The following is a 23,975-nucleotide window of genomic DNA, read 5'->3' on the forward strand; positions in this document are numbered from 1 at the left end:
TTTTGCCTACTTTTTGATGTGAAACATCCTTGGGAATATCTACTGAGTAAATCTGATCGGTCATGGATCGGTCAGCGTGCCTCCCACGCTGACACCACTAATCTGTGCTGAACACTCACTAGCAGTGTGATTAGAGCGCATGACACATTTTTCATGACCCCGTATGATATCTTGAGTTCTAACTTTTTAAAATTTTTGAATAGTATGATGTCACAACCATACTTCCTGCAGTAAGTATGATTGCAACAATACAAGTATTTGTCCACAATTTCTTTTTTTTGTCCTGCATTTTCGTTACATTCCACTGTTAGGTGCCCCAAACGGCTATGTACAAAGGGTACTAGGAAAGTTTTGCAATATCATGCAACAATGAATCACAGGAAGCTGCTTGTTGAGACATGTTCATACGTGCATAGTAGCCGTCGCGCCAAGTCGATGGGCTCAGTTATTCATTAGTAGTGAGAGTGTAAAGTGCTTGCGATGGCATCGTGGTCACAAAATGAGATAAGGACAGTTTTGCGGTATAATTTCGTGCGTGGTTTAACCATAGACCAGTGCTTAGAAGAAATGACTCTTGCACTAGATGATGATTGTCCACATCGTACAACGATATTCAGGTGGTATAGAGAATTCCAAAGGGGAAATTTCACTCTGGAGGATTCTGAGAGGCCGGGAAGGCCACGAACGTCAGTTACAGAGGAAAACGTTATTGCTGTGAGGAAAATGCTTGACGAAAACAGGCGAGTGACCTACCAACAGATAGAGGATACTTTGGGCCTAAATGCACCAGCAATTCGTTCGATTCTGCAAGATCATTTGCACGTGAAGAAACTTTGTTCTCTCTGGGTGCCGCATCAACTGACTGAAGAGCAGATGACACGACATGTGACTTGGTGCCGGGAGATGTTAAAAAAGTTTGATAAGGGACAATCTCGGTATGTGAACAACATCGTGACAGGTGACGAGACTTGGCTGTACTATTACGATCTGCCGACCAAGGCTCAAAACAAAGTTTGGGTCTTTGATGATGACAACACACCCGTAATTGTCAGAAAATCCCGATCTGTAAAGAAGAAAATGATAGCTGTATTTTTCAAATCGAGTTGAATTGTGGAACATGCGTTTTGGACACGCAGAAGACAGTCACAGCTAAGTGGTATACTGAACAATGCCTGCCTAAAGTCATTGGATCTATGAAGAACCTGCGGCCAAAGTCAAGAATGGACACCTGGTACCTCCATCACGATAATGCTCCAGCTTACCGCGCCAAAGCCTGCACCGAATATTTGACCACGACAGGACTGAAACTTCTCGAGCACCCTCCCTACAGTCCAGACCTTGCTCCCTGCGACTTTGCACTGTTCCCGCATGTGAAAATGAAGCTAAAAGAGAGGCGGTTTTCCAGTGATGAGGACCTTCTACGGGCTTGGGACGAGTGTGCTTTACTCCCTAGTGAAACTTGGCAGAACTGGTTTAAAGATTGGTTTCGGAGGATGGAGAGGTGTACTGAATGTAGAGGAAATTACTTTGAAAAAATTAAATAAACAAAGCTGTATTGCAAAACTTTCCTAGTACCCTTTGTATGTCGTTTCAGCTACAAGATCGGGCACTTCAATTGACACTGTTTTCCAGAGACATTTAGATACGTTGCAATCACAAGTATTACTTTACTTACTTTACTCTTACTTTAATTATCATAAATCCACTGCACCTTGTCTTCCAGAAACTATGAAAATTTGTGAATGATGAATAAAATATTTACAAAATATTTTATTTCGTAATCAATATATACAAATAAAAATACCTAAAAAGAAATGTGAAGGATGTTTACTGTGCATGCTCGACACCCGAGCCACTTTCTTCTTCTTCTCTTTTTAACAATTAGGGATGGATAAATTTTTTTTTCATGATAAAATTTTAATATTGCAAATAAAAAATAATATGAAATATTTCCCATATCACAAATAACATAACTATCACAAAACATTCTACAATATAAAAACAAATATTACATAAACTATTCCAGAAAAGGTACACAAAAATCACAGATTACATGAAAAAAATTATTACACAAATGTTCAAGAAAAATTTATTCTAAAAATTGCCATATAGAATTTACTTTATTAATATTTGTTATTGATTTGCTTTGCTCAATAGCTGAGCGATGATTATGTAGGAAAGATTTGACGTAACGATCAGGATCAAATTGAAGCAGCGGTTTTCCATTTAGAGTTATGGTCATCATATTTGCAACATGTTTAGTCAAAGATGTTCTTTTTATTGCTACAATATTATTCATTATGCTGAAAGTCGCTCAGCTTCAGCACTGTTAATCGCAATGGTCTCAAAGTTATTTCTGGCTTTTTTAATTGAAAAGGAATTTCGCTCAATTTTAAAGATAAACTGTTCGACAAAATCTTTAAAATCATTAATTTTTAATTCATATTTTATTAGAAAAGTTTAAATTTCTTATTTGTTTTTCATGCCATTGCTCTCATGCCTCTTGCCGTGGAGACGAAAGTTCTTTCATATTCCACGATTTTGGGTAGCATATGTTTAAAATTCCTCATCGTCAATGATATCATTATTTTCTTTATTTAATTTAAAATTACTCTATTACATTAATAACCGATCCTTTAAGAATAAAAGAATGCAATTTAATAACTTGTCACACGATAATTTTTTAAATATGTTCTTACTTTCAATTTTGATTCCTTCAAATTCTTTCCACTTCAATGTGCTCTCAATTTTAGCTTCATAATTTCCTTCCGAATTTTTAAAATTAGCAATAGCATTGATAGGTTGAATAATTAATTTAACTGCTTTTACTATAGTGATGCTGCAACTTTGTAAAGCTTCTGAAAGGTAAGAAAGCTCCTGTAGGATGTCAACATTTAGTGCTAAATCGTTAAGAAATTCCAGATTTAAAAGTCAATTTAATAATCCCGAATATTTAATTATTCTTCTGATTCTTCTGAAGCGGAATAATTCCTCCAAACCGCAGTTGCTATCTGCAAGTTACAAGCTGCTGATCGTGACCTGAACACGCAACTGACCTTTATAATTTCCACTTCAAGTTCTTTAGCAATCATCCTTAAATCATGCTGGTTTTTTGGAGAATGGTAATATAATGCATACCAATTTTTTTTTTTTTTTTTTTAATTACTGCCTGTATATCATTTGCCATTATATTTTGGAATATTTTCTTCACAGTGAAGGCCTCAACACAGTTTAAAAATCTGTCAACATTTCATCTTCAGAATGTTTATTTAATATCTTAATTGCCCTCATTCCCCCTCACCACCCTTCAGTGTCACTACTGTTATTAGTTCTTTGAATACTATCCAAACTGTCGGATATTAAGCTATTGTGACCATGTAAACTTAAAGAGGAGAAATTTAACGAAAGGCGTGGATCATTCACTTCTTCAAAAAACAGATGACTGCTTTCTGGAGTGGAACCACAACACAGGTTGACCGAAGGCTATTATCCATGTCAGGAATACGCCTCAATCTTCTGACTGACTATGGAAAGCATATTGATTAGCATGACTTCTCAGTAGGAGGGATAGGTGGCTACATGAGTTTTAAGGGCACTATTAATATTATGGATTGGTAATCCCTTTAGCTTTCTGACTACCTAAAGACCAGAGGTGCGAACAATGGGTACAAAGTTAAGTTTCTCGTAATCTGTTCTACAGAAACTACTTTAAATGTAATTACCAATTAAAAAAAAAATTCACTATAAAGAAGTTTGTTAAACAGTGTTCTGACTGTAATTAAATCAAAAACGAAGCAATTTTAAAACACATAACTGGTTGATTGCACCATTAAAATGTTGGGGATGGGGCCCTGCTCGCCCCACCATAATTTTGGCTCTGTATACGGAATAATTTAATTCAGGATTTCATTTGTAAAATAAATGATCGTTTCAAAAATGGGCTCAAATTTTCAAAAAAAAAAAAACAACAACGGGCTCTTGCAAGCCCACTATAGTTCACCACTGGTGTATTCTACAGAAATAATGGTCCATAGCACGTGAAATCATTGTTGCACGAACCTGATATTAGAAAATTTTCAAAATTCTTCATTGAAATATACTATATATCATTAGAACAGGTATATATTTTCAGTGGACAAGAATCTGTCTTCTCTCTACTCTAAGACTGTTATTCTTTTACCTCCTCACTTAATTCTGGATGGTTAATCAATGTTGGATGGTTAATCAATGCATGTGCATATTTTTCTTTCTTTCTTTTTTTTTTTTTTTCTTTCTATTACCTGATCTGTACATAAACAATTATTGGGTATCCTACCATACTAAAGAATGGAATTAAAAAATATACAACTGAATAAATTTAAAATTTCGTTACAAACTTGCTTTATTTATGGTATAGTAAGACTATACAAGTGAAGAACCTCTATGATAAGTCCTCTAATATTTCACACAATTTTAACTATCAGAATATGGACCACCCTGAACTGTCTGACTATATAAACAGGCCTGACGTAGCCCAGTGGTCAGGAGCGAGAGTGCCTAGCATGCGTTCCTTGAGTGGTTTCAAGCCCGTGACTACTAAATACGATAAATGTTTGTATTGATGATTTATTGTAAACTCTACTGACTTGGTTGTCGTGCCGGAGTATAAACAGAAAATTTATTTAAAATTTATTTTAACAACAGAAACATTTGAAAATATGTTATTTTTTCACTTTGTCATGATAATTTATATAACTATCTCTAGATATGAACAAATGGGTACACATTTCAAATTCAAACATTCCTTACAAATGAAAAAATAATAAAATAGAGACTGCTTACTTTATTATTTCTTCAAGTACTCCAATATCTGTGAGGAGACCAGTCATTTCTTTGGTATAATAATCAGGAAGTACATACTGCACAAGTGCTTGTAATAACCAAAAGGTTGTTTCCTCACTTTGTGTGACTAATAAGAGAATACCAGCTACGAAGTTTAGTCCCTGAAAATTAAAAAGAAAAATTAATCCCATAACATTTAAATAAATGAAAAAAAAGAAAGAAAAAAAAAGCATATCTAATCTAGTAAATTAAATAACCATTCCTTTAAACATATTATGAAATCTGTTAATTTTTTTATTAATTAATTTATAAATCATTTCCATATAACATAAATAATTTTATCAGTAATATTATTATGAATAATACCTTACTTCCATCAAGCATTTAATGTTATACCATTTTTGAATTTATGATTTACAAATTAAAAAGTTTGTGAAGAGAAATTTCACTTCACAAGATGAAAAGAGTTTTATCTTTGCACTCTTATTAACTTATATTAGTGGTATGGTGAAAAAGATATCAGTATTAATACAATCCAAGAAAAACATCTTTCTTGATGACATACTTTATGTTCTGTTGAAGGAATTCATAATATTGCTGTGAATGCATGAGCAAGCCAAACAAAACTCTTTCCCACAGAATATTAAATTAAAAGCCCACTAAAATTTGAAAATGGGGTAAAGGAGTTTTTATTCTATCATGGTATTAATTCAAAATTAGTACAGTCTATCATCATAATTATGTATCAAGAATATATTCTGAATCCAGAATTTGCAGTATAATGTTTACAGTGGCATTTCTCAACCTGCAGATTATAACTCACCAGTGATGCAAAAAATCTGATTGGGTTGCAAAATTTTTGTGAAATGCAAGGATTACATTAAAAATAGAAAATAATATGTAATAATACATAATAATACTTCAGTTCCAAGTGAGAGAATTTTTTCAAGAAACACAGATGATCACCAAGAATTGTGCAGGATGACATGTGAAAAAGTGTCTAAAGTCATGTTTCTTAATTCAAATATAAAACAAAGATGTTGTTATTTGGTTTTTAGGAGCATTAGCAACTAAGGCCACATTGCTCCGGGGATATGCGGTGGTCATTCCCTGACCTTTCTGCATCATCCGTATTTGGTGGTCACAGGCTCAAACCCCGGTTTAACCAAGAAGCGTGTGCTATGCACTGCTGCTCCTGCCCACCTGGCTACGGAGGCGCCATAAAACAAAGCAAAAAAGTTTTAAATCTTTTTAAAACTTATACAGTACTTTTTGTTATTTGTAATCTCCAGTCTCTCACTGTATTCTATTTAATGTTGACAGGCTATATTTTTATATCCTCATAATTTAATGTATTAATACATTACAATTAATTAATTGTAATGTATTAATTACAATGCATGAAACAAAATAAAACACTGGGATTTTTCCTGTATGAATAATAAAAAGTGATTAAGTTTCTTGGTTCTAATAAAAAAAAAAAAAGTATTGCATGTACAATCAAAACATCAATCACATGGAGTGATCTGCGAAAGAAGAAGGGGAGGGAAATAATGGCAAATTATGCTATATTCTCATTTATAATAATATTATATTAAAGTATAGCATTTGCAAAAATATTTACAGATGTTTTATCTTTCCCAAAAACATGGATGCTGTTTTTGGGAAAGACGAGATTGCTAAGGATATAATAAACAGAATTACTTAACAAGTACAAGACAGTGCTGAAAAAAAGCCGTGAGTTAGGGTTGAATTTGAAAGTTTCTGCAATTCTGCCCAGACATGATAGGAGGGAGTATATGATGAGAGCCTTGTCAATCAATTCTGCCCTGGAGAGATTGTGAAAGGCTCAAGGAGTAGAATTTTTCTCAGCCTGGTCTATGCTTGTTAACAGGAGAGACTGCTTCTACAGGGATGGGATACATTTAAATAGAAAGGGTGCAAGAATATTTGCTGATGCTATCGAGGCAGAGTTAGGTGGGTCGGAAAAATTCCTGTATATCATTGCTCAGAAAAAACATGAAAAAATAACACTGCTAGCTTGGGGAGATACATGGACTAATACATTAACAGTAGCCTCTGGCAGAGGTAAAAGTGATTCTTGCACTACTTCTATTGAAATGCAATTGAGCAGCAGCCTGGAAAGCAGGGCAATGGGAATTTCCAGGACTGCTGGGAGTCATAACGGAACAAGTAAATATATGGGCTGTGTTAGGGTAACTAAGAGTAGAAACAGGTGCATGTATACTTGCATGTACAACAATGCTAGAAGTCTAGTTAATAAATTCGATGAGCTTGAAGTGCTAGTCAAGACATCAAAGGCAGATATTGTTGGGATATCAGAGACATGGTGTCACACAGACATAAGCAGTGCAGAACTGGAATTTTGGGAGTACAATGTGTACAGAAAGGATAGACAGAACAGGAAAAGAGGAGGGGTTATGCTGTTAGTTAAGAAACACAAAATCTAAGGAAGTGCATCCAATTGATGTGGGTGGACAATACAACGTTGAGTCTGTTCAGTGTGACATAAGTACTGGGAAAGGAAAAATGAGAGTAGGTGTGTTATAGACCTAATGAATCTGATTAGTATAATGAGCAATTGTGCAGAGAAATAGAGTAGGCCAGTATATTAGAGTATCTTATAATGGGGGATTTTAATTTCCCGGATATTGACTGGAATTTGTGGGTTGGTCACTGACACACTAGCAAGGCTTTTGTGGATTTACTGGACGACTGTTTTCTACAGCAGCATGTTCGGGAGGTAACTAGAGGGAGTAATACCCTTGATCTGATTATCAGTAGTGATTCGTCATGCATCAAGAATCTGCTGATAAAGGAACTACTAGGTGGCAGTCATCACAGTGTGCTGAAGTGGGATTTACTCAAAGAGGTAACTACCATCAAGGGTAAATAAAGGGAAGGGGTTTTGCTTTCGTAAAGGTGCCTACGGTGGTCTGAGACAGTATTTAAATTCTATACAGTGGGACCAACTGATGATGTTACCAACAGCAAATTCAAAATGGGAAGCATTCAAAGAATTAATCTTGGAAGCTACTAGGCTTTTTATACCAACAAAGAAATATTGTTCAAGTTTTAGGCCTAAATGGATGTCAGATGAACTAATTAGACATGTGACAGAGAAGAAGCATGGGATACATATAAATTAATATGTGACACAGAAGCCTATGATAGATATAAGCTGGCTGTAACCAAGTTACAAAGGAGGTTAGGCAGGCGAAGGCAGATCATGAGAAATCTTTGGCAAAGGATGCAAAGAGTTCTTTACTTATGTAAACTCTAGAACGAAGGGGACGAATCAGATTGGTCCACTTGATATCGATGGTTCAACTGTTGATGATCCTGCTCAGGTAGCTAACAAACTAAATGAATATTTTACATCGATATTCACACATGAGGAGTTATTCAGGGAGGGAAATGCCAGAGATGTATTCAACTCTAGCAGTAAGCTAGATAATCTTGTAATAACTGAGAGTAAAGTGGAGGAGAAATTGTTAAAGATAAACACAAGAAAGGCACCTGGGGTGGATGGAATCTATCCAGTTATATTAAAGGAGGCAGCAAAGGAAGTAAGCAAACCCTTAACCATAATTATGAGAGCTTCCCTGGACTCAGTGGACTCAGATGTGCAAATGTGACCCCAATCCACAAAGGAGGATTAAAGGGAGGCATAGGTAATTACAGACTGTTAGTTTAACTTCTGTTCCAGGGAAATTAATGGAGGCACTGGTTAAAGAAGCATTGCAGGATCATCTAGACAAGACTTTAGTTATAGCTCGGATACAGCATGGGTTTGTTAAGGAGAAGTCTTGTCTGACTAATTTGATTGGATACTATGATGTAGTTACAAAGGAACTGGATGCAAAGAATAACTTTGATATCATATATTTGGATCTTAGAAAAGCCTTTGATACTGTTGCACATGGAAGATTGCTGCACAAATTGGAGCAGTGTGGCATTGGAGGCAAATTGCTGCTATGGATAAAGGGATGGTTGAGTGGGAGAGGACAGAGTGGTAACCAATGGACACTGCTCTTCATGGACTAATTAGTGGAGTCCCTCAGGGTTGGGTACATTGTTGTTTTCTGTATTTATAAATGATATTGATGATGGTATATCAGGCTTAATGTCTAAGTTTCGAGACAATATGAAGGTTGGCAGGGTTGTTAATGACACTAATGCCAGTACACTGCTGCAACATGATCTAGTAAAGTTGAGCAGATGGGCTGAGAGGTGGCAAAAGAAGTTTAACATTGACAAATGTAAAGTACTATATATGGGAAGCAGTAATCCCAGAGTAACGTATCAACTCTGTGGTAACATACTGACAGTGGTCGAGAATGAAAAGGCCATGGGGGTAATTGTACAGGCAGATATGAAGTTTTCTGAGCAGTGCAATGATATACAGGAATTTTCTGAGCAATGATATACAGGAATTTTTCTAGCAGGGATAAGGAGGTGATTATCCCCTTGTATAAGGCAATGGTCAGGCCACACCTTGAGTACTGTATACAGGTCTTGAGGCCTCATTTGAAGGATGTAGAGGTGTTGGAATGAGTACAGAGAAGGGCAACAAGATTAGTGAATGGAACAAAGGGTTGCTCTTAGAAAGAAAGGCTTAAGTTTTGCATATTACAGTGTCTGGAGACTAGGCACTGGTAATGTGATCTGATAGAGGTGTATAAAGCCTTGAATGGCTTGAGCATGCCCAATGCTGACAGGATTCTTCCTCTTGCTGAGAATAATTGCCTGAGAGGGCATAAATTCAAATTGAGGAAAGACAGTTGTAGGACAGATGTGCAGAAGTTTGCCTTTAGCTAGTGGGTGGTTGATTGCTGGAACAAATTTTGATCTGTCATTGTAAAAGTTGATAGCTTAAATAGATTCAAGACAGAACTAGACAAACATTTGGAGAAAGTGGATGAGTGAAATGAGTTTTTTTTTTTTCCGCTGATGCTATATAAGCTTGCTTTCTTGCATAATGTGCCTATGCTAATAGTATGCTTGTTCAAAACACAAGGTCCCAAGAAGAGTCCACTGTTGAGAAAGGTAGTGCTAGTGGTAGTCAAGGGAAAAAGTGACTGACATAGATCACTGAATAATCCATTGGTTTTACAGCATCCTAAACAACTGGACAATTACAAGTGTAGCTTTCACAATCGGCTTTCGAAATGCAAAATTAACAGAATGCACTGAGAAATATTGCTTTACTCACCTATTCATTAAAGTGTTCTCATTGCCAATTATTTATCTCATATATAGACTGACACAGACATACACACAGCACAAGATTTCATATGTATCAGCCATTGGCCACTGTGGGTAGCACTATGGTTGTAATTACCATCCTCTATACACTGGGTGGAACAGTCCAAGTTCAATTCCCATCAATGACAAGAGATATTTTTTCATGTTTTTTTAAAAATCTGGCTGAGTTATGATGATAAACAAGTCTACTTTTGTAGGTTATTTTCCAATTGAGCAAAAACTATAATTTACACCACCTTCATGAACAGTATCATGTTTTTGAACTTATACCAATTCCTTGATCACATCCACTACTCCTCTTGATGGTCAAAATATCCAGGCAAGTAAGTGAGGCAAGATGATATCATATTGAAGTTAAACATAAGAAAGGCACCTGGGGTGTATGGAATCTATCCAGTTATATTAAAGAAGGTGGCAAAAGAAGTAAGCAAATCCTTAGCCATAATTTTGAGAACATCCTTGGACTCGGGGAATGTCCCCATGGACTGGAGATGTGCAAATGTATCTCCAATTCACAAAGGGGGAACAAAGAGTGACGTGAGTAATTACAGACCTGTTAGTTTGACTTCTGTTCCAGGGAAATTAATGGAGGCACTGGTTAAAGAAGCACTGCAGGATCATCCAGACAAGACTTCGGTTATAGCTCGAACAGAGCATGGGTTTGTTAAAGGTTTGTTGTTGTTTGTTATTTGGTTTTTAGGAGCATTAGCAACTAAGGCCATATTGCTCCGGGGATATGCGGTGGTCATTCCCTGACCTTTCTGCATCCTCCGTATTTGGTGGTCACGGGCTCGAACTCTGGTCTAATCAAGAAGCATGTGCTACGCACTGCTGCTCCTGCCCACCTGGCTATGGAGGTGCCTTGGGTTTGGAAGTGTTGTCTGACCAATCTGGTTGGATACTATGACGTGGTTACAAAGGAACTGGATGCAAAAAATAATTTTGATATCATATACTTGGACTTCAGGAAGGCTTTTAATATTTCAGGAAAGCTTTTGATGGTGTATCTACACCAATATTATATAGTTAATTACCTATATAATATCAGTGTAAATACACCATAGATAACTCTTAAAAGAAAAAAACTATGATAGTAGTGTGAAAAGGGCATCATCTTACCTTAATAATAGTTAATTACCTAAAACCCATAAGACATTATGCCTTGTGCATTTCTTCTTCTAATACATTATTATTTATACACCATTTGACATCTCTCATATTGTGGAAATAACTTTGCAACTTGTGATGGCATGTTGCATTACCAGGGTACCTGCCCACTCACTGATGATGAAGCCAACTAGCTTCGAAACGATTGTCTAGGTGGCGATATTCGCTGAAAATAAATAACAGTAGTCTTCTCTACTAGAGAAATGTTATTTATTTGAAGTAGTGCAATACCAGCTATCTTGTTCTGAAGGCACCCACAATATGAGATACAATTAAAACGATGCCTTTTACACTACATACGTAGTTCAAATTTATGGGTAAACTATGGTGTACCTACACCGATATTATATAGTTAATTACCTAAATCCCATAAGAAATTATGCCTTGTGCATTTCGTCTTCTAATACATTAAGAATTTATAGATAAAGGAACCACTAGGTGGCAGTGATCACAGTGTACTGATGTGAGATTTACTTAAAGATGTAACTGCCAACAAGGGTAAATGTGACTACAGTGGTCTCAGAGATTTTTTAAGTTCTTTACAATGAGACCAACTGATGAAGTTCCCAGCAGCAAATTATAAATGGGAAGCATTCAAGGAAGTAATCTTGCAAGCTACTAGGCTTTTTGTTCCAACAAATAAATACTGTTCTAGGTTTAGGCCCAAATAATGTCAGATGAACTAATGAGCCTTATGTGGCAGAGAAGAAAAATGCATGGGATGCATATAAATTATCAGAAGCCTATGTTAGATATAAGCTAGTCTGTAATCAAGTCACAAAGAAAAACAGCAGAGACTTCTTTACTTATGTCAAATTGAAAAGTATGGGGATGAATCAGATTGGTCCACTTGATATCAATGGTTTGACTATAGATGATCATTCTCAGATAGTTGCCAAACTGAATGAGTATTTTGCATCTACAATGACACATGAGTTGTTCAAGGAGGAGAGGGCCAGATGTTTATCAAACTCTAACAGGGAGTTAAATGATTTTGGAATAACTGAGAGCAAAGTGGTGGAGAAACTGTTGAAGATTCTCCACCACTGTTTAATATACCTGGATGGGTTCTATCCAGTTATATTAAAGGAGATGGCAAAGGAAGTAAGCAAACCCTTAGCCATAATGATGAGAGCATCCTTGGACTCATGGGAAGTCCCCATGGACTGGAGATGTGCAAACATATCTCCAATTCACAAAGGGGAATCAAAGGGTGACAAGTAATTACAGACCTGTTAGTTTGACTTCCGTTCCTCAGAAAATAATGCAGTCACTGGTTAAAGAAGCATTGCAGTATCATCTAGACAAGACAGCAGTAATAATTCAGACATATCATGAGTTTGTTTAGGGGAAGTCTTATCTGACCAATCTGATTGGATACTATGACATGGTTACAAAGGAACTGGATGCAAAAAATAATTTCGATATCATATACTTGGACTTCAGGAAAGCTTTTAATACTGTTGCACATGGAAGACTACTGTACAAATTGGAGCAGTATGGCATCAAGGGCATGTTGCTACAATGGATAAAAGGATGGTTGAGTGGGAGCAGAGAAAGTGGTAATCAATGGACACTGCTCTTCGTGGACTAATGTTATTAGTGGTGTCCCAAAGGGTTCGGTGTTGGGCCCATTGTTGTTTCTTTCATGTATCAATGATATTGTAGAAGGTATATGAAGCTTAATGTCAAAGTTTGCAGATGATACAAAGGCTGGCCAGGTTGTTAATAACAGTAATGACAGTATAATGTTGCAACAGGATCTGAGAAGTTGGGCAGATGGGTTGAGAAGTGGCAACTGAAGTTTCACGTTGCGAAATGCAAAATACTGCATATGTAGCACTAATCCCAGAGAAATGTACCAACTGGGTGGTGTTACACTCAGGGTAGTGGAGAATGAAAGAGACCTGGGGGTAATTGTGTAGTCAGATATGAAGTTTTCTGAGTAGTGCAGAAAGGTTGCCAGAGTAGGTCATGGGTCTTGTCAATACAGGAATTTTTCTAACAGGGATAAGGTGGTGATTATTCCCTTGCATAAGGCAATGGTCAAGCCACACCTTGAGTACTGTATACATGTCTGGAGGCCTCATTTTAGGAAGGATGTAGAGCTGCTGGAAAAAGTACAGAGAAGGGCAATGAGATTGATGAATGGAAAAATGGTTGCTCTTACGAAGAAAGGCTTAAGTTCTACAAATTGCAGGATCTGGATACTAGGAACCTGCAAGGTGTTCTGATTGAGGTGTATAAGACCTTGAACAGATTGAGCAGGCTCAATACTGATGGGATTAAAAACCAGGGGACATAGATTCAAACTGAGGAAAAACAATTGAAGAATAGTTGTGTGGAAATTTTCCTTTAGCCACCAGGTAGGTGATTGCTGGAACAAACTTCCATCTGTTGTTATGGAAGTTGATAGTTTAAATAAATTCAATGCAGAACTATACAAACATTTTGAACGATTGGATCAGTGAAGTGGGAAGGGGCGTTTTTTTTATCTTCTTCTTCGGCTCATGCTGTATAAACTTGCTATCTTGCATCGTGTGCCTCTGCTAATGCTAATGGAGCAAAGGTAAGCTGTTCCGTTTCTCTTGCAAGATGACAGACAGCAAACTTAATGAACAGAATTAAAGCTTATAAAGCCTTTAAAGATTTTGATTAAAAGAGAAATTTATAAAAGAAGATCAGCTAAATTGTATTCAACGTTTCATGCGTTAATAACCCAAATGTGCTCTGATGGAAACTGACATTGAACATATGGCTAAGTGTTTCTATAATCATTTTATCTTCAAGTTATATTAAAAAAATTTTTGTTTTAATATCTTTTAGACCAGAGTTACATGAACGAAGGAACCCAAACTTCCTTGGTTGTAATTTTTTCATGGCACCCCTAGGCCAAAAGAATACCTAACACAGTGGTTTGCGACCTTTTAATATATACCTATATTATAATTTTATTCTTTATATAGAGGTACTAAATAAAGATCAATTACACATCACCACAAAATTAAAAAGATACAGTACAATGAATACAGTTTTTTTTTTTTTTTTTTTTTTGGTAGTTGTTGGCGCATCGGCTTCTGTGGCCATAATGCACCTCCCAAGGTTTTTGCAGTACTTTGATCCAAGCCTGAGGCGGGATTCAAACCCGCGACCTTTGGGGTTGCCAGGCAGGCACTTTACCCACCTGGCTGGCCCGGTCGGTAATGAATACTGTACACCTTTTTATAATTGGATTGAAGCAGAGCTGTAACTGAAATAAATGTATATATTGTGTATATTGAGGTAAACTCCTCTTATTATTTTACAAACCTTTTTTATAATGAAATAAATGTATAAATTTTTTAAAAAATTAAAATAATAATAACTTTAAGTAACTTCAATCAAAATTACACGGCACCCCAAGAATGTTGTCTGAAACAGTGGTTTTAGACTGTTGATATAATTTGGATTTAAGTTATTGTTATTGTTATTTGGTTTTTAGGAGCATTAGCAACTAAGGCCATATTGCTCCGGGATATGCGATGGTCATTCCCTGACCTTTCCGCATCCTCCGTATTTGGTGGTGACAGGCTCGAACCCCAGTCTAATCAAGAAGCGTGTGCTGCTCCTTCCCACCTGGCTAAGGAGGCGCCTTGGAATTAAGTACACCAATAGAACAGAATTTGACAATCAAAAACCTAAACAGTTTTATTTCTTTTATATATTTTTCTTGTGACAGTTAACTTTTTTTACTGATAATATCAATACTGAGATGACATCAAAATCTGCTTCATGTGCTTCGTGCTAAATTCTGGTTTAACAATTCAGATGTTCTTGGGACAATACTCATTTTGTAGCCATGTTTTTCAAAATACTAGAGATTGAAAAGTATTTGTGACTCACCTGTTAACTGTAATTTGAATCAGACATTCCAAGAAATTACAAACATATTAACAATTCTGGCAAAGTCTGTGAAAGGGCTACTAATTAAATATATCTTGATGGTGGAACCTAAAGAGTCTTATTTCTTTTATACATTTTTCTTGTAATAGTTAACTTTTTTACTGATAATATCAATGCTGAGATGCATTGATGCACTTCATGCTAAATTCTGATTCAGTGATTCAGATGTTCACAGGACAACACTCGTTTTGTAACCCTGTTTTTCAAACCTCTAGAGAAATTGGAAACTATCTGTGACTGGCCTGATGCTCATATGGTTAGCATCATCCAGGTCACTTTTATGTTCATCACCTGAACCCATGGACATTGATTCCTACATTGTTATCAAGGAGGCATTTCTTAAGAGTTTTCCAGCAATAAATTATTAACTTTAGTAATACTTAGGTTTTTATATACTAAACAACATCCTGAGGAATCGGCTTCATAGTTTGCCAACAGAATTATTCTATTGCATTAAAAGGGGAAACCAAAAGGTCCAGTGGCTACATCAGAAGATGCAGATGCTTGATTTTGTCAGAAACTGATTTAGCACACCTTTGTATTGGACACTACACAGGAAATTATAATTGCTATTTTAAAGGACTTTTTTGCCTTTGCAAACATCAATATTGGCTTCAAAGACCTAGATGAAAGCGTGGAAGAAGCTACATAAAGGTATAACATCATCAATAACATGGAAAAGCAAGGCTACAGGTATCAAAAGCAGGAACTGTGTTAATTGCAAAAGAACCTAAAGCCCCAAGGAAAGAGAGCTGATTCTGCTAAGGAATAATTTGAAGACACATCCTAGTGGAAAATTACATGTGAGGACAACAGATTTCAGTAACTTTAGAGTTACTGAAATCTTGACACAATTTAAATCTTTTGTGGCACACAGGAATAATTTAAGGAAATATTTCCTAGGAAGAGGAGACCACAATTCATAGTCTCTACTGAAGAAGCATTAACTCGAGCACAACTCTACAAACTCTTACTTTATCTAAAGAGGTAGAAAAATCAACTGTTACTGAGCATCCATCTGGAATTTATTTGGAGGAAGATGAAGAGGAAAATAACTTAATATGGACACTTAAAATCCAGTCTTATAAAACCTCTCAAGAAGTTAATTCTGAAAAAAGACAAATGCACACAGAGGATGGGAAAATTACTGAAACCACACTGTCTTCTGGACATTAAGACAACTTTGAAACAAAAGGACATAAATTTGATTCACAGCCCAGATAGCTCTCCTGACCCTGAAAATACCATGGACACTCATACCTGGATGGAAACTAATACTTTAAAAGGAAAACCTACACATAATTATGGTGTGAGAAACAGAATAAAAATTAAACACATAAGAAGCAATTTTAGCACTAATAAAAAAAAAAATGTAATTTTTTGGTATTTTAATTGGTTTTCTTACTTCTTATTTGATTTTTGTTAATTTGGTCTAAAATGATATATGTACTTTAATTTAGCAAATGCTTTGCTATTCATTAAAAAGTGATTGTAAACTTTTTTAATTTTTCAATAACTTTTTAATAAATAACAAATTAAAGGTATTGCGACCTCTATAATTAGCATTAAATTAAATATCCAGTTAGCATTAGTAAAGGCATCAGCAAAAAAAAAAAAAACTTCTCATTTCACCCATCCACTCACTCCAAATGTTTGTGAAGTTCTGCACTGAATCTATATAAGCTCTCAACGTCTACAACAATATGTGGAAGTTTGTTCCAGCAATTAACCACTCACTGGCTAAAGGCAAATTTACACACATCTATTCTACAACTGTCTTTCCTCAATTTGAATTAATGCCATCTCAGGTGATTATTCTGAGCAAGAGAAAGAATCCCATCAGCATTGAGCATGCTCAAACCATTCAAGGCCTTATACACCTCAATCAGATCACCTCGCAGGTACCTAGTCTCCAGACACTGTCATTTGCAAAACTTAAGGCTTTCTTCATAAGAGCAACCCTTTATTCTGTTCACTAATCTTGTCCTTCTCTGTACATGTACCTCCCTTCCTACCCTGTCTATCTTTTTCAGTACACATTGTACTCCCCAATTCACAAAGGGGGGGATCGAAGGGTGACACGAGTAATTACAGACCGGTTAGTTTAACTTCTGTTCCAGGTAAAATAATGGAGTCACTAGTTAAAGATGCATTGCAGGATCATCTAGACAAGACTGCAGCAATAATTCAGACACAGCATGGGTTTGTTAAGGGAAAGCCTTGTCTGACAAATTTGATAGGATATTATGATGTGGTTACAAAGGAACTGGATGCAAAAAATAATTTTGATATCATATATTTGGATTTCAGGAAAGCTTCTGACACTGTTGCGCATGGAAGACTATTCTACAAATTGGAGCAGAATGGTATTAAGGGTAAGTTGCTACAATGGATAAAAGGATGGTTGAGTGGGAGAAGACAGAGGGTGGTAATCAATGGGTGCTGCTCTTCGTGGACTAATGTTATTAGTGGAGTCCCACAGGGTTCGGTGTTGGGTCCTCTGTTGTTTTGTATATTTATCACCGATACTGATGAAGGTATATCAGGCTTAGTGTCGAAGTTTGCAGATTTGTACAAAGGTTGGCAGGGTTGTTAATTACAGTAATGGCAGTGTGCCAACTGTGTGCTACTACACTTAAGGTGGTAGAAAATGAAAAAGACCTGGGAGTAATTGTGCAGTCAGATATGAAGTTTTCTGAGTAATGCAGACAGGCTGCCACGGCAGGTCATGGAGTTTTGTCAATGATATATAGGAATTTTGCTAGCAGGGAAAAGGAGGTGATTGTCCCTCTGTATAAGGCAGTGGTTAGGCCACGCCTTGAGTACTGTGTACAGGTCTGGAGGCCTCATTTTAGGAAGGATGTAGATTTGTTTGAGCATGTACAGAGAAGGGCAACAAGATTGGTGAGAGGAATGAAGGAATCCTCTTACCAAGAGAGGCTTAAGTTCTGCAAATTGCAGTGGCTGGAGACCAGGCACCTGCGCGGTGGTCTGATTGAGGTGTATAACGCTGAGTTCTGATAGGATCCTTCCACTTGTTCAGATTACGAACCTAAGGGGGCATAAATTCAAATTAAGAAAAGACAGATGTAGAATAGATGTGCGGAAATTTGCCTTTAGCCAGAGGGTGATTAATTGCTGGAACAAACTTCCATCTGTCGTTGTGGAAGTTGATAGGTTAAATAAATTTAAGGAGTAACTGGACAGGCATTTGGAGAGAATGGTGTGATTTTTTTTTTTTTTTTTTTTTGGCTGATGCTGCATAAGTTCATACACTTGCTTGCTTGCATCACATGCCACTACTACTAATTCCAATTCTGCACATATCTGTGTGACACCATGTCTCTGATATCTCAACAATTTCTGCCTTTGATGTTTTGACCAACATCTCAAATTTGTTTACCTAGCATTGGTGTACACGCAAGTATACATGCACCTGTTCCTATTCTTAGCTACCCTAATACAGCCCATGTATTTACTTGTTCCACAATGACCCCCCAGCAGTCTCTGAAATCCCCCGTCCTTGTTTTCCAGGCTGCTGCTGCTCATTCCAATAGAAGCAGTGCAAGAATCACTTTTACCTCTCCCAGTGGCTACTGTTAATTCATTAGTCCGTGTATCCCCCCAAGCTAGCAGTTTTCTGACCCACCTAACACTGCCTTGATAGCATCAGCAAATATTCTTACACTCTTTCTATTTGAAAATATTCTTGCATCTTTTTTATTCAAGTTTATCCCTGTAGAAGCAGTCTCTCCTGTTAACGAGCACAGACCAGGCTGAGAAAAATTCTTCCCCCTTGAGCACAATCTCTCCAGGGCCAAATTGATCAACAAGGCTCTCATCATATACTCCCTCCTATCATGTCTGAGCAGAATTGCAGACACTTTCAAATTCAACCCTCACTCATGGCTTTTTTTTCAACATTAATCTGTACTTGTTAAATAATTCTGCCGGTCTCCTAGTCTTAATATAATTGAACACAGTGCATTGCATTTCAGGTGCATTAGCAAATAGTAATAATAATTGATTTTTAACAAAATAAGCCAGGCTACTGACATGAAAATTTGTTGAAAGACTCCTAAAATTTCCTAAGAGCACTGAAGTTTTGAAATGGATCAGAGCTCCTGTTCCAAATTTATGGTAATATTTCTGAAGAGGAAACTGAGGAGGGAACGCAATGATACTGGAATCGAACTTAGAAGCATCCCAGGGACCAACAGAATATATATTGAAAATCTGGTAGCAATCTGCATTTTTCATGTCAATTAATGTGAAAACATACTTTCCTTTATGCTGATTTTGTATGGGTGGGGAGGAAATGAGGACTGTAAAATTGTAAATGGACCTGAAATTTTCCCAAGGGCCAAAATAAAATTTGACCTCTATCCAACATTTCGTTCTAGAGTAATATGAAATATACTTTCATTTATACGAATGAATTTTTGTAGTTGGGGGGGGAGGATAAATCTCACAGGCTTTCCAAGGACTAATGAAATATATGCTAAAAATGCAATATTGATTGACTTTTTATTATTAATATGTAAAAGTCTAATAATATACTCTCATTACAAGTTAGGTAATGTATGCAGTGTGTTACATTTCAGGAACATTATACAGTGGGGCTCCAACATCCAATGGTAATTCGTTCCACAAAACCCACTGTATGTTGAAAATATTGTAAGTTGAAACCAAAAATACACTAATTTTCTGTAATTTGTTCCCCCAGGTTACACGTTATACTTCATTTTTATATTAAAAATTAGGGCTTTATAAAAATTATTTAATAAATAGTCATAAAACAACTTAAAATAAAAATAATAATAATAAAAACAAATTAGCATTACATTCGACTTGAATTGCAGAGCTGATGAAATCAATGGTGGTGTGATTATATCAAGCATCAAGTGTCTTTTCAGTCTTTTGTTGCTACTGGTAAAGAAAATGTACCAACATGCCAAAGTGGACTGTCTTTTATGACTTTTTTGTAGCTTCCTGAAGAAGAAATGACTTTGTCTTCCATTTTGCACATCGTGAGTTTAGTGTTTTCAAGTTTATATGGTGTGCAAAATGGAAGAAAAAGTCATTTCTTACTTCAGGAAGCTACAAAAAAGTCATAAAAGACAGTCCACTTTGGCAGTCCACAACAAGAAATGGCAGTCTTCAACTCTTCAGCTGACACTTATTGGGTGTCTTTTTCTTCCTCTCATGATTGCCAATAAGGTCCTCCACATCCTCTTTGCCAACCTCCAGACCCATTGATTTATCAAGAGTAACAATATCATTTGTCAAAGCCCCATCATCTTCAAATCCATCAAAGTTATGGATAATTAAAAGCCAGATGTGTTCAAGGCTGAATTTAAGCACCAGGGGGAAAAATCATTCCAACACCTTACAATCAGCCTCACACAATCGAGCATGTTGAACTTTGACCTCCAAAAATCTTTGAGTGTGATAGCATTTTCACCAGAGGTCGCTGCAAAGCAATTTGCGAACATGTTCATGGTGCAGATTTTCTTGAAGTTTGCACTCACTTGTTGCTCCATTGATTGAAGAAGAGGAATGGTGTTGGGTGGCAAAAATTAGACTTGAACAAAGCCAAATTGTGCCTCAAGAGATTGAACAAGGTTGGGATCATGGCCGCCTGGTGCATTATCTAGCAGGAGCAGTGCCTTCATAGGAAGCTTATTTTTCTCAAGATAACTCTTCGCTGAAGGACAGAAAACTTCAAGCTCCCATTCATTGAAGACATATCCTGTAACATGGGCCTCCTTGTTACTGTGCAAAAACACTCCCAGCATGCCAAAAAATCAGCTTAAAATCTCAAGAGGCATTGGCACCCAACAGGAGAGTGAGCCTACCTTTCATAGGCTTATGCCCAGGTAAACTATCTTCATCCTTAGTGATGAATGTTCTCTTGGGCATTCGCTTCCAGGAGAGACCAGTTTCGTCAATGTTAAAAACCTGCTGGGGAAGATAACCCTCCTGATCAACAAACTCTTGAAATCCAATTTTAAAGATCTCAGCTGCTTTTTTATCAGCACTGAATGCCTCCCCATGCCTTTGATATTCGCCCTTTTTTTGAAGTGCTCAAACCAGTCTTTGCTGGCTTTAAAGTCTTCAAAGTGCACAGCACTGCCGCTGGTTTATGGAGCTTTAAGTTTCAGATCGTCATAGATCTGAAACAATCGTATGAGCGATGTTCCACACGTTGAACAATAAAAAAGATGCTAATTAATTGAGAATAATCGTACAAGTGATGTTGGGTGTGCCACGCATCTGAAAATTTTCATTCATGTATCGTTCCAGCTATATCTATATCGGAAAGCCATTGGTACCTGCAAATATCATTGGTCCTTAAAATAAACGATCATGTGGAAGGTATATCGGTTCCTAAGAATATCGGATGTTGATGTAATCATAAGTCGAGGCCCACTGTATTCTTTTCTTAAAATTAACTTAATTATTTTTTTCTTTTCTGTGATTAACTGAAGTGAAAAGTAAATATAGTTATGGCTTATCAATTAATTTCTAAGATTATAACTTTATAGAACACTTAATAAAAGTACAGTTTTACTTTCTTGAAACTTAGCCATTCATCTCTTTTCTTTCTTTCTCTCTGTCTCTCTCTCTCTCTCTCTCTCTTCACAAGTTTGTGAGTCTTATGTAACAATACAAGTGAAGGTCCATGGACCATTTAAAGCTAACAATACTGAATTAAAACTATATTTAATCTATGAATTTTTTTTTCCATACAATTTACATGGAAAAAAGAAATAATAATTGCTGGATTTCTATTTATCCAATTTATATGAAATTTTGGATGGCTTAACAAATCTTTCTATATGAACCAAATACAAAATTTCATTAAAATCCTTCCACTGGGAGTTAAGTTGTTGCAGATCAATTGATGGACAGACATGGTGAAGACAATAAGCACTTATGTATATGGTATATGCTAATGTACCTAAAAAATGGAAAAGGTTATATTAAAGGACATAATTTTATATCCCTTAAGAATGGATATAACTGTTTTTGAACAGTCGACAAAAACACTGAAAAACTGTTTACATTATGAAAATGCAAAGCATGTAGTCCTGCCATGATACATTTGAATTATAGTATGTAAATTTCCCAATTTGGCAGTTAAAAGTATAATTAGGATTTTACTATGTTAATTGTACCTACCTGATTGTTTAGTAATCTTATGAAACCTAGTAAGGTATATTCATTTGTTTGTATTTTTTTTTCTTTGTGCAAGTCACTTATGGATGTTTTTTGTATTTCTAGAAAAAAAAAAACTATGATATCAGTCAATTATAACAAGTAAAGCAGCACAATTCGCTTTAGCACGTAGCATCTGATAAATATCAATTAAAGAGAGATTCATGGGAAAGCATTTTGATCAGATTTTCAACATAATAATGAAGAGAAGAATGCTAAAACATGGATTTACATAATATTTCAAACCTCCTGCTTTTGGTGGCTGCTGAATATCTATAAAAATTAATTTTCCTCATTCCCATCTCATTTTTTTCCCTGAAAAATTGGGAGATATATGTGATGAGCAAGGGAAATCAGACCGTATCTATGATGGAAAGGTGGAACCACGGTCACCGGGATACTGACATGATGGAAAAATAACTGCTGGATTGTTAAGAGGGAAAGCCAAACAGATTATAGGAAAAACTTTGAGTGGCAAACATTTCTAAGGAAATAAAATGCACATGTATGTAGTACATTATAACATTATATGTATGTCTGATTAAAGTATTTTAAAATGAATAAGACCCATTTTTAAGCCAGCATATATATATATATATTAGTTTATAGTAGTCAAACTTAGTCATTCATTAAGTTTCAATATATATCTAAAATTTCAATACTAAAATTTCAATGGATGTCAGATGAACTAATGAGGCATATGGCAGAGAAGAAAAATGCATGGGATACTTACAAATTAACACATGACACAGAAGCCTATGATAGATACAAGTTGATATGCAACCAAGTTACAAAGGAGGTTAGGCAGGCGAAGGCAGATTACGAGAAATCCTTGGCAAGGGATGCAAAGAAAAACAGCAAAGAGTTCTTTACTTATGTAAACTCTAGAAGGAAGGGGATGAATCAGATTGGTCCACTTGATATTGATGGGTCAACTGTTGATGATCCTGCTCAGGTAGCTAACAAACTAAATAAATATTTTGCATCGACATTCACACATGAGGAGTTATTCTGCAATGGAATGCCAGAGGTGTATTCAACTCTAGCAGTAAGCTACAGAATCTTGAAATAACTGGGAGTAAAGTGGAGGAGAAACTGTTGAAGATAAACACAACAAAGGCACCCGGGGTGGATGGGATCTATCCAGTTATATTAAAGGAGGCAGCAAAGGAAGTAAGCAAACCCTTAGCCATAATTATGAGAGCTTCCTTGGACTCAGGGGAGGTACCCATAGACTGGAAATGTGCAAATGTGACCCCAATTCACAAAGGAGGATCAAAGGCTGACACAAGTAATTATAGACCTGTGAGCTTAACTTTTGTTCCAGGAAAATTAATGGAGGCACTGGTTAAAGAAGCACTGCAGGATCATTTAGACAAGACTTCAGTTATAGCTCAGACACAGCATGGTTTTGTTAAGGGGAAGTCTTGCCTGACCAACTTGATTGGATACTATGATGCAGTCACAAAAGAACTGGATGCAGGGAATAACTTTGATATTATATACTTGGATCTTAGAAAGGCTTTTGATACTGT

At 36.3% G+C, this 23,975-nt stretch overlaps 1 protein-coding gene across 1 annotated transcript in view; it reads right to left on the reverse strand.

Annotated features, from left to right (window-relative positions):
* The window catches only part of LOC150091088 (growth hormone-regulated TBC protein 1-like), a 214,834-nt gene that overhangs the window by 90,669 nt on the left and 100,190 nt on the right, over positions 1 to 23,975 (reverse strand). Inside the window, exon 6 of the mRNA XM_090381738.1 lies at positions 4,822 to 4,982. Within this exon, the coding sequence (XP_090237864.1) occupies positions 4,822 to 4,982 (161 nt within the window). The remainder of the gene's footprint in view (positions 1 to 4,821; positions 4,983 to 23,975) is intronic.

The sequence above is a fragment of the Mastigoproctus giganteus genome, chromosome 1 (genome assembly GCF_048544385.1).
Source record: "Mastigoproctus giganteus isolate SK-2022 chromosome 1, ASM4854438v1, whole genome shotgun sequence".
Classification (NCBI taxonomy): Eukaryota; Metazoa; Arthropoda; class Arachnida; order Uropygi; family Thelyphonidae; genus Mastigoproctus; species Mastigoproctus giganteus.